The sequence below is a fragment of the Pogoniulus pusillus genome, chromosome 14 (assembly GCF_015220805.1).
Source record: "Pogoniulus pusillus isolate bPogPus1 chromosome 14, bPogPus1.pri, whole genome shotgun sequence".
Lineage (NCBI taxonomy): Eukaryota > Metazoa > Chordata > Aves > Piciformes > Lybiidae > Pogoniulus > Pogoniulus pusillus.
This window is the reverse complement of record NC_087277.1, coordinates 1,303,324-1,319,186: the sequence shown is the minus strand read 5'-3', so window position 1 is coordinate 1,319,186 and position 15,863 is coordinate 1,303,324. Positions and strand designations below refer to the sequence as shown.

The window sequence follows — 15,863 nt, the reverse complement described above, 5'->3', positions numbered from 1 at the left end:
CCCACTTTACCGACCCCGTGTGGGTCTGGATCTGTCCTTCCTTGCCACCCCCCTTCCTAACGAGCTGTACTTCTCTTTGTCTCTCCTTGCCCTGCCCTCACTCCCAGCAGCATCAGGTGCAAACACTTGGGGCACAGACGATGATGAAACCATAGCTGATCAAACGCAGCTGGATGCAGGGGAAGACCTGAGTCTTGCCTCTGAGGAGACAAACCTGGGCAAGCATCCGCTGGGAGAGGAGCCTGCAGCTGTGGTTCTGGCCGCGGAGGGCAAGATGGACTCGGTCAGTAAAAGGGAGGGCACCGAGCCCCTGCCTGCAGGCGCAGAGGAGAGCTGCCAGCTGCCGCCTGTGTGGCCAGAGGAGAGCAAAGAGCCTTCACCTCCGGCGCCAGGGGAAGATGCTGGAGCACCGCGGCCAGCACTAGCAGGGGACAGAGGGCTGCTGGAGGGCTGCGACAGCTCTGTAGTGGAGACCGTGCAGAAAGTCCACGTTAGTGAAGAGGAGCAGCTCACGGGGGGTAAGGCTTGTGCTTTCCTGAGCTCAGGACACCAGACTCTTCCTCTAGGCGCTTGTACATGTGTCCCTTTCACTTCACTGAGAGCCTCAAGTGAGCCCCCCCAGGCAGGGTTAGGTCTGGGAAGTCTGCAGAGTGAGTGGCTTAGGAGAATGTGGCTGGAGAAGCCTCAGTCTCACAGGTCCAAGCTGTAGTGAATCCAGTCGGCACTTCCAGGCATTATCTCTGCTATTTCCTTTGGTGTCCTGTTTGTTCCTGGGAGGCAACATGCCCCAGCACACCCCCATGTCCCACGTGTGCCTTACACATTGCCCTGAGCACCTGCAGAGACTAGAGGCTGTGTTAATTAGTCACATGAATTAATTATAAAGCAGATGTCCCTGTGCACACGAAGCTGGGGAGGTGCAAGCCTGGTGGGAGAAGAAGCAGCATCCCAGATGCTTTTTCCTAGCTTGTCCTAGAAGCTTGGCTACCACCCAAGCAGCATAGAGGCAGCAGTGAAAGGCCACTGGGCTTGGCTGTCAGCACATGTTTGGAGGGGATTTGTTCCAGTTAAAATCCAGGAACTTAACTGGGACAGAAACAGTGCTCATGATGTGTGCTGGGGAGTGTCAACAGGACTTTGTGAAGGCACCAGGAGAACTCTATGGGCCTGTAGCTGGATGATGGAAAGTGAGTGGGAATATCCTACTGCTCCCTGTGCATTCACAGAATGGCTCAGGTTGCAAGGGACTTCAAAGGTCATCTCCAACCTCCCCACTATGCCCAGGGACACCTCTCAGCTATACTCAGCTGCTCGAGGCCTCGTCCAGCCTGGCCTTGAAAACACCCACCAAGGAGGCAGCCACAGCCTCCCTGGGCAGCCTGGGCCAGACTCTCACCACCCTCACACTCAGCAACTTCTTCCTCAGCTCCACTCTAACCCTGCTCTGCCTCAGCTCCAAACCATTCCCCCTTGGCCTGTCTCAGACACCCTCAGGAGCAGTCCCTCTGCAGCCTTCCTGCAGGATGCCTTCAGGCACTGGCAGCAGCTCTGAGGTGCCCCTGGAGCCTTCTCTGCAGGCTGCACACCCCCAGCTCCCCCAGCCTGTGCTCACAGCAGAGCTGCTCAGCCTCTGGAGCATCTTTCATTCAGGATGATACCTCTAAGGTGAAGGTCACTGGAGAGCTGAGCAAGCAAACCCAAGCTTACAGAAAGGAGCTGAGGCTCTTGGTGCTATCTCTCAGTGGACCCTAATTTGATCTCTGTGGTTACCATTCCCAGGTGAGACCAGAGAGCAGGTGGAAACTGAGATGGTTAAGTGGAGGGCCTGAAAGAAAAGAAGAAAGAGGAGAAGCTGTGGGTAGTGCAGCAGTGACAGGGATAGGTGTGTTGACAGGAGGGGTTTGGTTAGGAGGCAGAAAAGGCTGTGCTGCCCTGCCTGAGCACAGCTTGTCAGCCCACTGCTGCTGTGCAACTGCTTTCTGCACTGTGACAGCAGGCAGGGTCAGAAATGTTCTCCTGAAGAGAGAGTTCTGTTTTGGAAACAATCCACTGGGAGTCCTGCTTTTAGCCTGGGTCAGCTTCAGCCAAGAGAGCAATCCTACCAGGGACAAATCAGCCCCTCTGGGGAGAGTGCTAGGCTGTAATATGCAGTCTTGTTTGAGGGGAGCCTCCTGCTGAAGCCTCCTTCTAGGGCTCCCCTGCACTCTGCTGCTCTCTTCTGTTCCTGAAGGCTGCCTTCCTGACTGGGGTGACTGCTGCACTGTTGCTGGGCTAAATATAACAGAATCACAAATATCCATGTTGGAGAAGCCCCTCAGGATCACCAAGTCCAACCTACAACCCTGCTCTACAAAAGAAGTGTCTCAGATGTAGCACTGACATTGGTATTCTTTTGGCTGTTTCATGACATCCATTTCCATTTCAACCTGTGGGCCTCTTTCTCCTCATTCCCCTTCTCTGCTGGAGAGGAGTCATCAGGTGATGGAGGAACTGCTGGGGTTCAGCCTCAGAGATGGGCTAGAAGCAGCCAGGAAGGACCAGTGGGCATTTAAATGTGGGATGCTGTTGTGTAAGGGAGCAGCTCTCCCATCTTGAAAGGATATTGAAGGAAGCCAGGGTTCTGGGCAGGGAAGCAAATGCTGCAGGAAATGGGAACAATCTGCCTTTGAGAGAGAGCAAAAGCACTCAGAGCCCTGCCCTCGAGGGGGAATGAAAGGCTGAAAGGATAGGAGCTGCTCCTAGTGCAGAGGAAATCCTCTGCTCAGGGTAGCTGAGGGCCATCTCTGAATGAGGGCTGCTCACTCAGACAAGAATCAGGTTGAATTCAAACCCACACGAGGGTTGCCACACCAGCCTTGTGCTGTCCACAAGCAAATCCCATGCTCCCAGCCTGTCCCTGCAGGGTCTTCTGGCTGGAAAAGATCTTGGACACTCTGACATGATGCTGTCAGCCATGCCCTTAGGAACCATCCTTTATCTGTCAAGTAAGCCAGCAAGCCTCCTGCCTTCTCATCTGCTGGTGGCTTAGAGTTTCAGGGGCTGGGAGCAGTTCATCAAACATTCTTTGTCATGGAATCCACAGAATGGCAGGGGTTGGAAGGGACCTCCAGAGATCAGCCAGTCCAAGCCCCCTGCCAGAGCAGCAGCACCCAGGGCAGGGCACACAGGAATACATCCAGGAGGGCTGGGAAAGGCTCCAGAGCAGGAGCCTCCACAGCCTCTCTGGGCAGCCTGCTCCAGGGCTCTGCCACCCTCACCATCCAGAAGTGTCTCCTTATGCTGAGCTGGAAGCTCCTGGGTCCCAGTTTGTACCCACTGCTCCCTGTCCTGTCACTGGGCACCACCAGCAAGAGACCAACACCTTCACCCTGACACCTACCCCTCAGCTGGTTACAGACATTGCTCAGAGCCCTCTCAGCCTTCTCCTCTCCAGAGCAAACAGCCCCAGGGCTCTCAGCCTTTCCTCACAGCAGATGCTCAGGTCCCCCCAGTCATCCTCGTGGCTCTCTGTTGTGCTCCCTCCAGCAGGTCCCTGCCTCTCTTGAACTGGGGAGCCCCAAGCTGGACCCAGTGTTGCAGGTGTGGTCTCAGCAGGGCAGAACAGAGGGGGAGCATTCAGTGAGTATCACTCTGTGCTCTCAGTTAGTTGCTGAACTGCTTTTCCCCTCCCTGTGTTTCAGAGACTGCTCCTAACCAGGAATAGAAGTTTTGTCTGTAAGAACACCTCCCTGGGCCTGCTTTTCTATCTGCACAAACAGCTTTTATCGGGCTGGGGAAACAGAACAGCTGTTGTGGATTGAGCCCCGAGCCACAGCCATGAATAAAAGGCTCCAGAAAACATTTTTGAGAACTTTTTTGTTTTCAGTCACACTGCCAGGGCTGCAAAAGTTTGAAAGCCCTGAGCTTGCCTCTCCCTGCCACAGTGCCTGCTGCATGCAGCCAGGATGGGTGCCTGGCAGCAGCAGAAGCAGCCAGTTTGCAGCTGGGATTCTTACCAGGTTCAGATAACTAACTTCAAGCCTTTGAAACCTTCAGGCAGCCCTGCCCAGGATCTAGAAGACAGGGATGTGTTGGGTTGCAAGAGTAGCAGGCAGGCAGTTTGAAGTGGACTGCCACTGTCTGCAGCTGCTGCAGTGTATGGCACAGAGAGGGGTGGAAGCTGGCAGTGCCCTTCTGCTAGGCTGTAACTGAATGCAGGATTTACTCTTCCAGAAGATGGAAGAGCTGGAGGGTGCAGGGGCCAGCACCCAAGTGAGTGTCTGCTGCAGGTGCTCCAATTGTAAACAAATGTATTGCAAGGCCAGCAGAGCAAGAGTCAGATTCACTGAATGGCTCAGCTTGGAAAGGACCTTGAACATCTAATCACAGTCCCCCTGCCGTGGGCCAAGACACCTTTCCCTAGCCCAGGTTGCTCAAGGCTATAAACACCCCCAGGCAAGAGGCAGCTGCAGCCACAGCCTCCCTGGGCAGCCCGGGCCAGACTCTCACCACCCTCACACTCAGCAACTTCTTCCTCAGCTCCACTCTAACCCTGCTCTGCCTCAGCTCCAAACCATTCCCCCTTGGCCTGGCTCAGACACCCTCAGGAGCAGTCCCTCTGCAGCCTTCCTGCAGGATCCCTTTAGGCACTGGCAGGCAGCTCTGAGGTGCCCCTGGAGCCTTCTCCTCTGCAGGCTCAGCCTGTGCTCACAGCAGAGCTGCTTCAGCCCTTGAAGCATCTTTGTGGCCTCCTCTGGCCTCACTCAGCTACTTTGTGTCGTCCTCCTGCTGGGGACAGCAGCACTGGAGGCAGCTTTTGAGGTGTGGTCTCACCTCACCGAGCAATGCTTCTGTCCTTAATAGCAGAGAGAAAAACCTCAAGAGCTGCAGTGCCATGGCAGCTGACAGCTCCCTGGCTTGGAGGATTATTTTCATCCTTAGCTATTAGGTGACACAAAATAAGTTTGTTTGTTTGAACTATTTCTTATCAAATAAGCAAGATGAGGACTTTTTTTGGTGAGGGAGTACCAAAGCTTAATTAGGAAAAGAGATGCTTGTTCCCAGAACAGACAAGGACACTTTGACAGCTGCAGTGATTTATTCTCATTTAAGCAGGACTTTTGGTGAGGGCTTTTTTTGGGTGTTGTTTTGAATTCAGAGACAGTAAGAGTGGAACTGCTATGGAGCAGCTGATTTCCAAGGTGAGCACCAAAGCAAGGTTTGATTCTTCCTGGAATGTTAATATGAAACTTCTGTAAGTAACTGCTTCCAGAGGAGAAAAATAGAGAGTTCCAGTAGCAATCTATTCTGTAGAGAAAGAGTTAAAGGCAGTCCAGAAAGTGCCCCAAAGAGAAGTGAAACTTGCTTAGCCATTCCAGGGTTCTGTTCTCCCAGCTCTGTCATATTGTTGCTATTTAAAGGGTTACTAGAGCCCTACCACTACCAATCATCACAGCTTCCCTTGTCCAGTGCAGCCAGAGTGTACCTGCCAGGCCTTGGTCCAAGCAGCTGCTTCAGTGGCACCTCAAGGGAAGGGCCTAGGTCTGCAATCAAGCTCAGCTTGTGGCTGCAGAACTCCAGAGGGTTCAGGGTCTGCCAGCAGAAAACTCACTGCAAGCTCTTGATTTAGAGAATCCCAGGAGGAGCCTTTCCCTAGCAGACTGACTGAGTGCAACTGTTTGGAACTGCTGCTAGCCAGTTGTGGGGGGAGGATGCAAGGGAGGAGAAGGATGGGATCCAGCCCTGCTGGGGCAGGATGTCTCCGGTTACAGTCATGCTGAAGCGTCTTGCAGGGGCCCCTGTATGGCAACAGCTTCAATCTCCACTCGGGCACCCTGTGAGACAGCAATGAAGAAGCAGGTTAGGGACTGACTGTGTCTGCTAATGAAGCAGCTGCGGGGAGAGCAGCCCTGGGGGGAGACACAGACAGCGGCTATCTTCTGACAGAGGTACTGCTAACCTAGCAAGGGTAAAGAGCACTGAAAACCCACCTCACTCTGACTGAACTACTGTTAACCCTTAGTGCTGGGGTTGTGGGCACCTCAGCCCTCATTGCTCGGGTTGTGGGCACCTCAGACCTTGTTGCTGGGGTTGTGGTCACCTAAGCCCTCATAGCTCAGTTGTGGTCATCTCAGACCTTGTTGCTGGGGTTGTGTTCACCTAAGTTCTCATTGCTGCTCTTGTGGTCACCTCAGCCTTCGTTGCTGGGGTTGTGGTCGCCTCAGCCCTCATTTCTGGGGTTGTGATCACCTCAGCCCCTAATTGCTGGGGGTGTGATCACCTCATTTCTGGGGTTGCATTCATCTAGTACCATAAAGAAATCTCTCTCATGGTCAGATCTCTTCAGTTGTGTGAGAACAAGACTGGTATCCTTAGAAAGGGCACTAAATATTTAAGAGTCTTCATGAAAATAATGGCAACTGAAGGTATTCCAGAGTGAGAAAAGCTGTCAGGAGTTCCAGAAAATGCAGGCTTTAATATGCAGGAAAGGGACACTTACTTTGGGCAAAGCAGCAACCTGATAGGCTGCTCTGGCTGGGAAGTTGGCCTTGAAAACTGCAAACAGAAGCATGCAGCAATCAATCACTTGTTGCACAAATCATAGTGGTAAAAGGGAAAGCAAAGGTCTCCTTACACTGTTTGTAGATGTCATTGATGTCATTGAAGTCCTTCATGTCTGCCATCAACACCGTGGTCTTCACAACTGCAAATCACAGAGCTGCAGTTACTTTACACCTCTGACACGTACAGAAGTTGCCTTTCTTCCTTTCAGTTCATAAATTGCTCTCAGTATTCTAAACATTAAAAACCACCAACAAAACCTTTGTAAACAGTGTAAAGGGACATGGGGACACAGCCTCAAGCTGTGCCAGGGCAGGTCTAGGCTAGGTGTTAGGAGGAAGTTGTTGGCAGAGAGAGTGATTGGCATTGGAATGGGCTGCCCAGGGAGTTGGTAGAGTCGTTGTGGCTGGAGGTGTTGAAGCCAAGCCTGGCTGGGGCACTTAGTGCCATGGCCTGGTTGGTTGGGCAGGGCTGGGTGCTAGGTTGGGCTGGCTGAGCTTGGAGCTCTCTTCCAACCTGCCTCATTCTATGAAAGGGACCTAGAGGCAGGCTGGGGAGGGACTGTTCAGGAGGGCCTGTGGGGACAGAATGAGAGGCAGTGGTTTGAAACTGGAGCAGGGCAGAGTTAGGTTGGACATCAGGAGGAAGCTCTGCACAGGGAGAATGGTGAGATCTGGAACAAGCTGCTCAGGGATGTGGCTGAGGCTCTGTCCCTGGAGATAATGAAGATCAGACTGGAGGTGGCTCTGGGCAGCCTGCTCTAGTTGGAGGTGTCCCTGCTGAGTGCAGGAGGGTTGGACAAGATGACCTTTGAGGGTCCCTTCCAACCCAGGGCAGTCTGTGAATACTAACACCAGAGATACAAACCTGCTTTTACCTGCAGCAAAGCCTAGGGCTTAAAATGCCTACAGAAGCTTCAGCTCTGTCTATACCTGAGCTTCCCAGCTAAAACAGCAGTGCCATGGGCAGAAACTCTTGGAGAAGGGCAGTATTCCACTGACAGCCAATGCCAAGAGCTCTCTGATGAGTCCTTGTTTCTTAGCCCAGACTATGGATCTGTTTGCTTCTTCCAGCTGTTGAGAGCTGAATGCTTAGCAAGCAGCTTTTTATTGATTCCAGTCACTTGATGTGATGTTTTTGAACCTAGGCAAACCAAACCATTTCTTTGCCAGCCTGGCAGCAGCACTCACCATTGCCATAGTCACAGCCTGCAGCTTTCAGGATTTCTCCCATGTTTTTTAAAGCCTGATGAAAAATGAAACAAAAGGCTTGCATTTAGGCACGGAGCTGAAGCAGCTCTAACTTGCCTCCACCCATGCCAGGCTCACCCAGCAAATCCCCAGCAGCCCTCAGTGGGCAAACCATGTAAGCAATTCCTACAGGGGAGCTTCTGATGAGCCACAGAGATGAATCCATCCATTCATTGGGTGTACATGCACAGTGCAGCTCCCTCTCATGCTGTCACCTCACACCACCCCTTTGCTGCTGGGGGAATAAACCTTTACCCTGGTCAAGCCAGGGGCTGCACATTTGTTGGGTTCATATCTGTATTGATTGGGGTCTGAAACACTGGGTTTCTTTATTGATTGTGGTCTGAGCCTTTGCTGGGTTCATTTATTTATTGATTGTGGTCTGAGCCTTTGCTGGGTTCATTTATTTATTGATTGGGGTCTGAGCCTTTGCTGGGTTCATTTATTTATTGTTTGGGGTCTGAGCCTTTGCTGGGTTCATTTATTTATTGATTGGGGTCTGAGCCTTTGCTGGGTTCATTTATTTATGGATTGGGGTCTGAGCCTTTGCTGGGTTCATTTATTTATTGATTGGGGTCTGAGCCTTTGCTGGGTTCATTTATTTATTGATTGTGGTCTGAGCCTTTGCTGGGTTCATTTATTTATGGATTGGGGTCTGAGCCTTTGCTGGGTTCATTTATTTATTGACTGAGGTCTGAGCCTTTGCTGGGTTCATTTATTTATTGTTTGGGGTCTGAGCCTTTGCTGGGTTCATTTATTTATTGATTGGGGTCTGAGCCTTTGCTGGGTTCATTTATTTATTGACTGAGGTCTGAGCCTTTGCTGGGTTCATTTATTTATTGTTTGGGGTCTGAGCCTTTGTTGGGCTCATTTCTGTATTTACTGGGGTCTGAAACATTGGGTTCACTTATTGATTGGGGCCTGAGCCTTTGCTGGGTTCATTTATTTATTGACTGAGGTCTGAGCCTTTGCTGGGTTCATTTATTTATTGTTTGGGGTCTGAGCCTTTGTTGGGCTCATTTCTGTATTTACTGGGGTCTGAAACATTGGGTTCACTTATTGATTGGGGCCTGAGCCTTTGCTGGGTTCATTTATTTATTGATTGGGGTCTGAACTTTGTTTGGTTCATTTATTGATTGGGGTCTGAGCCTCTGTTGTGTTTATTTATTTATTTACTGGGGCCTGAGCCTTTGTTTGGGTTATTTATTTATTTACTGGGGTCTGAACCTTTGTTTGGTTCATTTATTGATTGGGGTCTGAGCCTCTGTTGCAAACATTGATCTTTCCCCACCTTCCTGCACCACATAAAGATTCCTCCCCCTGACCTGCAAGCTGTTTGAGCAGAAAAAGGCCTGGGTAGGATGGAATTCCTTCCTTCAGTTTCTCCCTCACGTTGGAGGGTGTGAAGTGTGCTCCCTAGGTCTCCTCTTAGGTCCATGTTTAAGCAGATGCCAAGTATTTATGGCTGGCAGGCCCCTTACCTGCTTAGCTTCTTCCTTTGTCCCTCCTGAGACAAGCTGCCCCGTGGAAGGCTCTATCCCGATCTGCCCCGAGATGTACATGGTCCGATCGACCAGCACTGCTTGGCTGCAAAGAGAGAGCACTCCCTGAGATCTCATCTTCCCCAGCAAAGCACTGAACTGCCTGCAGGCACACTGAGCATTTGCTTCAGTAGTTCATAACACTTAAACAGAGGAGAGAGGTTGAGAAGCAGACAGCACCGTTCATACTCACCTCAGCTGCAGGGCGGTGAGGAGAACAGAGGAGAAGAAGGAATAAAGAAGACCCAAGAGGCCTGATTAGAAAATGCAACATTTTGCTTCTCTAGCAGGCACCAGGTGAAGCCCTGCACACTAACTCTCTGGCAGGACCTGGGCTTGCTCAGTGTGGAGAAGAGGAGGCTGAGGGGTTGGTTGGTCTCTTCTCCCTAGTATCAGGTGAGAGGAAATCACAGAATCAGTCAGGGTTGGAAGGGACCACAAGGAGCAGCCAGTGCCAACCCCCCTGCCATGGGCAGGGACACCCTACCCTAGAGCAGGCTGCCCACAGCCTCAGCCAGCCTGGCCTTAAACACCTCCAGGGATGAGGCTTCCACCATTTCCCTGGGCAACTCATTCCAGGCTCTCACCACTCTCATGCTGAACAACTTCTTCCTAACATCCAGGCTGACTCTCCCCATTTCCAGCTTTGCTCCATTCCCCCCAGTCCTGTCACTGCCTGACAGCCTAAAAAGTCCCTCCCCAGCTTTCTTGTAGCCCCCTTCAGATACTGGAAGGCCACAAGAAGGTCACCTGGGAGCCTTCTCCTCTCCAGACTGCACAGCCCCAACTGCTTCAGTCTCTCCCCACAGCAGAGCAGCTCCAGCCCTCTGCTCATCCTCGTGGCCCTTCTCTGGACACCTTCCAGCATCTCCACATCCCTCTTGTCCCAGGGGCTCCAGAACTGGCTGCAGTGCTCCAGTACTGTCAGAAGGCAGCTCCATATCATCTGGCCTGGCCTCCTACACCACTCCAGGCAGGCAGCTTCCTCCAGGCTCTTCTGTGCAAAGCCTTTGCCCCATCTACAGAAGGCAGCTCACCATCCTCTCCTGCTAGAGCAGAGGAGCCACCAATGCCAGGTGTGCCAGGGAGGGTTAGGTTGGCCATGAGGCACAACTGCTTTGCTCTAAGAGGGGTCAGGCACTAGAACAGGCTGCCCAAGGAGGTGGTGGAGTCCTCACCCCTGGAGGTGTCCAAGAAATGTGTGGCCATGGTGGTGTTGGGTTGAAGGTTGGACTGGATGACCTTGGTGGTCTTTTCCAACCAAAACAGTTGTGTGACTCCTCCAGCTATGAATTTGGCCCAGTCAGCACAAGGCCTTGCTGACTGCCCTCCCATCACCTGAGGGAGCTGTTGGCTGCATTCACTCCGAAGCCTGCACAAGTGAAGCTGTTTGCAAAACACCTCTCTGGCAATGCCAGGTTGTGCCTGTGCTGAAGCAGAGTCAGCAAACATTCACCTCTCTAATTACCACAAAGAGATTAAAAGATCAAAGCAGGGATTTAAAGCACCCAGCAAACATCACAGTTTACTTCTCTTCAACTGGTGATTAAAACCAGTGTGCAAAGAAATTAGAGGAGGACTCTTTTGAAGCCAGCAGCATTTTCCTTCTCTCTCTCCTCACTCCCCAGAAAGAGGTTTTGGTAGCTCTGCAAGCCCCTAAAGCCACATAGCCAGAGCTAAGCACCTCCCTAAGGATCTGGGTTTGGAGCTAAGCTTCCCTTTGATGGCAGTGGAAGAAGACTCTTCCAGAGAACACTTCTATTGTCTCTCTGAGCTGAGATTGAGCTAATTTAGGGACCCAGCAAAACAGTGCCACGACCCCCATTTTTCATTCACCTCTGTCCTGAAACCTCCTCCTGTAACATCCCAGAGGAAAAACCAGCCAGCAGCTTGCCTGATGGAATGAAATAGCTTAAGTGGTGATTATCTGCTGTATCATCAACTAATGAAAGTGGAGTAAATGGCACAGCTACACCATTTAAAGAGGCAGGGAATGAAGCACTGCTGTAGCTGATGCAATCTTGTTGGGAGAAAACCTGTGGGTGAACCAGACACAGGCTTCTTGACTTTGATTTCCTTCTCTACCACCTTCTGCTGTGAAACACTCTGATCAGAGGCTCCCTGAGCTCCTTCTTGACCTCAGGGGCCCAGAACTGGACATCATATTCCAGATGTAGCCTCAGCAGGGCAGGGCAGAGGGGCAGAGGAGCCTCTCTCAACCTACTCTCCACAGCCTTTCTGATTCACCCCTGGATGCCCTTGGCCTTCTTGGCCACGAGGGCACACTGCTGGCTCATGGGCACCCTTCTGTCCACCAGCACCCCCAGGCCCTTTCCCCACAGCTGCTCTCCAGCAGGTCAGCCCCAGCCCATCCTGGCCCCTGGGGTTGTTCTTCCCCAGATGCAGGTCTACCCTTGTCCTTATGTCTCATTCCATTCCTCCCTGCCCAGCTCCAGCAGGCAGCCCAGCCTAAGGGGGTGCCAGCCACTCCCCCCAGTTTGGTGCCACCAGCACACTTGCTGACAGTGCCCTCTGTTCATAAATAGAGAAAAAAACCTAAGCTGCAGCCTTCCTATACTACTGCAGTCAAAACCTGCAGCAGTCTTCTTGGGTTCCCTTCTTTACTCCTCAGTTTCCTTCTCGTGGGATGCTTACCAGAGGACTCCTCCACTGACTGGGGCTGTTAGCCATTTACTAGCTGCAGCCAATTGCATGAGTGAAGCTCAGAGAAACATCAACTACACAACCCCCCCAGTCACACTAACTGCAGGTGTGTCCTAGGGTCAGCTCATCACTGACTCAGCAGAGGTTGGGGCACATGCCTGAAGTCAGCCAGGTTTCAACATAGCTAAGGGCACAACTAGATCATGGAATCCAGAATGGCAGGGGTTGGGAGGCACCTCCAGAGATCAGCCAGTGCAAGCCCTCTGCCAGAGCAGCAGCACCCAGGGCAGGGCACACAGGAGCACATCCAGGAGGGTTTGGAAAGGCTCCAGAGCAGGAGACTCCACAGCCTCTCTGGGCAGCCTGCTCCAGGGCTCTGCCACCCTCCCCATCCAGAAGTGTCTCCTCATGCTGAGCTGGAAGCTCCTGGGTCCCAGCTTGTACCTACTGCTCTCTGTCCTGTCACTGGGCACCACCAGCAAGAGACCAACACCTTCACCCTGACACCCACCCCTCAGCTGGTTACAGACATTGCTCAGAGCCCTCTCAGCCTTTTCTCCAGAGCAAACAGCCCCAGGGCTCTCAGACCTTCTTCACAGCAGAGACGTTCAAATCCCCCAATCATTCTCGTGGCTCTCTGTTGTGCTCCCTCCAGGAGGTCTCTGTGTCTCTCGAACTGGGGAGCTCCAAACTGGACCCAGTGTTGCAGGATGCCATCTGCCCTCTTGCCCACCAGGACGCATTGCTGTGCCACGCAGAACTTGCTGCCCACCAGCACTCCAAGGTGGTGTTTTCCAGCAGGACAACCTCTGGCCTGTACTGGTGCTGCTGTTATTCCTGCCCAGCTGCAGGACCCTGCACTTGTCCTTATTAAACTTCACAAGGTTCTCCTCCACCCAGCTCTCTGCCTGCCCTGATCTCCCTGGCTGGCAGCACTGCCTGTTGGGTGCCAGCCACCCCCTCAGTTTGGTACCACCTGTGAACCTGCTGAGAGTCCACAAAGATCATCCAGCAGAGAGGTGGTGTTGAGAAGCCTGCTCTTTAAAGACAAGGCCTGCAAAGTGAACCAGGTCTTCTCGACACAAACAACTGCTGATTGCCAGAGGAACTGTGCTGTGCCTTTGGAGAACTTTAGTAACCCCAGTGGCCTATAAAGGCCCAGATGTGTCAGCGTGGAAGCCTGCATGCATCTCCCTACCTGCCCACCTCAAGGCACTGGAAACTGGATGCAGTAAAGGAAACACAAAGCCACAGTAAAGACAGGTCACCAAAAAGCATCCTGGAGGGCTGCCTCAGAGGCAGGAATGCAGCCCACACATCACAGTCCTGCACTCCACAGCCAGCCCTTGCTACCGTGCTCAGACCCCAGCACAGCACAGAGATGTGGCAGGTACTTCTTGTGCAACTTTTGCCCACTGCACTTTGAAACCTGACAAGCTAAGTTAGTGATAAACTTATTGATGTTAGGCCCAGCCTGCACAGCCAGCAGCATTTCACCAAGAGCCACCACTAAGCACAAAAGGTTGGGGGTGAACTTAACCACCTCAGAAGCAGAGCTGTGCTGAAGGCCAGGCCAGTGGTGTGTGTGTGTGTGTGCAGCCCAAGAACTGTGGCTGCCTTCCCACAGCTTAGATGTTCTCCTTCCTAGAAGCCCTGGCTGCAACTTACCAATGGTTTATTGCTTACAGAAGTTAACCTTCCAGTCACCTCTGTGCTTCTACACTCTGTATTTCTCCTCCTTTGCCAATCCTATAAAGAACACACAGACTGAAGTGCAGAAAGGGCAACTTCAAAGCAAAAGCAATGCAGGTGGAGGGCACTAAAATGCTACAAGTGGGAAAGCTGAAGCCAAGAGAGCCTGTGTCTATTTCTGGGGAGACACAGCATGAATGCAGAACTGAAAATTCTTGCCAAATGCCCTGTTAAAAACCCCTCAGCAGCTTAGCTGCAAGAGTCTGCTGTAGTCCTTTTCACATGCAAGCAGCAAAGAAAGCTTCAGCCAATTCAAGCTGGGGTTACTTTTAACTCCTCCAAACTGCTGCCCCAGCTCACTTGTGAAAAAAGAGGAACGTTCACAGCAGGTGAGGAATGTTCACAGCATTTACAGCCTTGCAAATAAGATAAGATTGGCAGTTGAACTTCCCAGCTGCTGAAGCATGTCCTGGACCGGGCTCAGCCTTTGTGTTTATACAGGAGCACAGCTCACAGATGTCAGGGGTTGGAAGGGACCCAAGGAGATCATCCAGTTCACCCCCCCCTGCCAGAGCAGGACCATACAATCTAGCTCAGGGCACACAGGAACACATCCAGACAGGCCTGGAAAGGCTCCACAGAAGGAGACTCCACAGCCTCTCTGGGCAGCCTGTGCCAGGGCTCTGGGACCCTTCCAGTCAAGAAGTTCCCCCTTGTGTTGAGCTGGAACCTCCTGTGCTGCAGCTTCCATCCATTGCTGCTTGTCCTATCCCAGGGAGCAGTGAGCAGAGCCTGTCCCCCTCCTGACCCCCAGCCCTCAGACAGTTATAAACATTGATTAAATCCCCTCTCAGTCTTCTCCAGGCTAAGCAGCTCCAGGGCCCTCAGCCTCTCCTCACCAGGCAGTGCTCCAGTCCCATCATCATCCTCACAGCCCTCCACTGGACCCTCTCCATCAGATCCCTGTCCCTCTGCAACTGGGGAAGCCCAAAACTGAAGGCAGTACTCAAGATGAGGTCTCACCAGGGCAGAGGGGAAGGAGAACCTCCTTCCTTGCCATCTTACAGGTGTTGAAGCCAAGCCTGGCTGGGGCACTTAGTGCCATGGTCTGGTTGGTTGGGCAGGGCTGGGTGCTAGGTTGGGCTGGGTGAGCTTGGAGCTCTCTTCCAACCTGCTTGATTCTGTGACTCTCCCTCGATGTGCTGGATTCACTCTGCTTAATGCCCCCCAAGACCCCATTGGCCTTCTTGGCCAGCAGGGCACACTGCTGCCCCATGGATGCTCTCCCCCAGCACTGCCAGGTCGCTCTCCGTGGGGCTGCTCTCCAGCAGTCCCCTCCCAGCCTGTGCTGCTGCAGTTCATTCCTCCCCAGGTGCAGGACTCTGCTCTGGTGCCGCCGGCGCTCGCTGCGCCTTCCCTCTGCCCCGGGCAGCTTTCTAGGGGAGCATTTTTCCCTTCAGAGGAGTATTTCTCCTGAAAATTGGCTTCCCCCCTCCCCCCGTTCATTGCTTAGCTCCCATTTCAGAATTTCGTTCCCAAAGTGACGTTTCGAGAGACACTTTCAAGCCCCACCCGCACCGCCGAGGCGCTCACGCACACGGGGCCAGGCGGAAGCTTTCCGCTGGCACCGCAGACCCCTTAGGCGCTGCTGGCCATCAGACGCCCCCCGCCGTGGGGTTAGGGGGGAGAGGCCCACCCTGCCCACCGCTGCCAGGGCTGCCTGACCCACCGCCGCCCCGGGCTCTGCTCGAAACCCCACGGGCGAAGCCGGTGCCGCTCGCTGGGCCGTACCTGTAGGGTGCCAGTGAGGCGGGGGCCTTGGCGGTGCTGATTATCTTCTTCACCAGCGATGTCATAGCTGCGCCGGCACCGACAGACCCTGCCCGGCTGCCTGCCGCTCCGTCCAGCCGCCTCTGCCGCTCCGTCCAACCGGCTCTGCCGCTCAGCCTCCCAACGCTCCGGCGCAACCCCGCGCCCGGTCCCACCCCCCGGGCACTGCCCCTGAACCCCACCCCCTGGCCACTACCCCCCTGGTCCCACCCCCCGGGCACTGCCCCTGAACCCCACCCCCTGGCCACTACCCCCCTGGTCCCACCCCCCGGGCACTGCCCCTGAACCCCACCCCCTGGCCACTACCCCCCCGGTCCCACCCCCCGGGCACAACCCCCTGAGCCCC

The 15,863-nt window shown here is 53.4% G+C and overlaps 1 protein-coding gene and 1 long non-coding RNA gene across 2 annotated transcripts; one reads left to right on the top strand and one right to left on the bottom strand.

Moving 5' to 3' along the window:
* Nucleotides 1-300: 300 nt before the first annotated feature.
* On the top strand, nucleotides 301-3,840 carry LOC135181155 (uncharacterized). Its single transcript, XR_010304766.1, has 2 exons — nucleotides 301-518; nucleotides 3,681-3,840. It is a non-coding gene; the product is annotated as an uncharacterized LOC135181155 (long non-coding RNA).
* A 1,218-nt stretch (nucleotides 3,841-5,058) lies between these two features.
* Nucleotides 5,059-15,630, bottom strand: RIDA (reactive intermediate imine deaminase A homolog). Its single transcript, XM_064154039.1, has 6 exons — nucleotides 15,479-15,630; nucleotides 9,272-9,377; nucleotides 7,731-7,785; nucleotides 6,614-6,682; nucleotides 6,479-6,534; nucleotides 5,059-5,813 (listed from the first exon to the last, which is right to left on the bottom strand). The coding sequence occupies exons 1-6, from the start codon at nucleotides 15,541-15,543 to the stop codon at nucleotides 5,751-5,753; spliced, it is 414 nt and encodes a 137-aa protein (XP_064010109.1). The 5' UTR covers nucleotides 15,544-15,630; the 3' UTR covers nucleotides 5,059-5,750.
* Nucleotides 15,631-15,863: the final 233 nt, after the last annotated feature.

What these genes read in the sequence shown, in the direction of transcription:
- RIDA (XM_064154039.1), bottom strand. Translation starts at nt 15,543, where the DNA reads ATGACATCGCTGGTGAAGAAGATAATCAGCACCGCCAAGGCCCCCGCC. An exon ending in GCCTCACTGGCACCCTACAG is followed by an intron (nt 9,378 to 15,478) that starts GTACGGCCCAGC and finishes CTCTCTTTGCAG; the next exon opens with CCAAGCAGTGCTGGTCGATC. An exon ending in AGGTTGCTGCTTTGCCCAAA is followed by an intron (nt 5,814 to 6,478) that starts GTAAGTGTCCCT and finishes GCTGTCTCACAG; the next exon opens with GGTGCCCGAGTGGAGATTGA.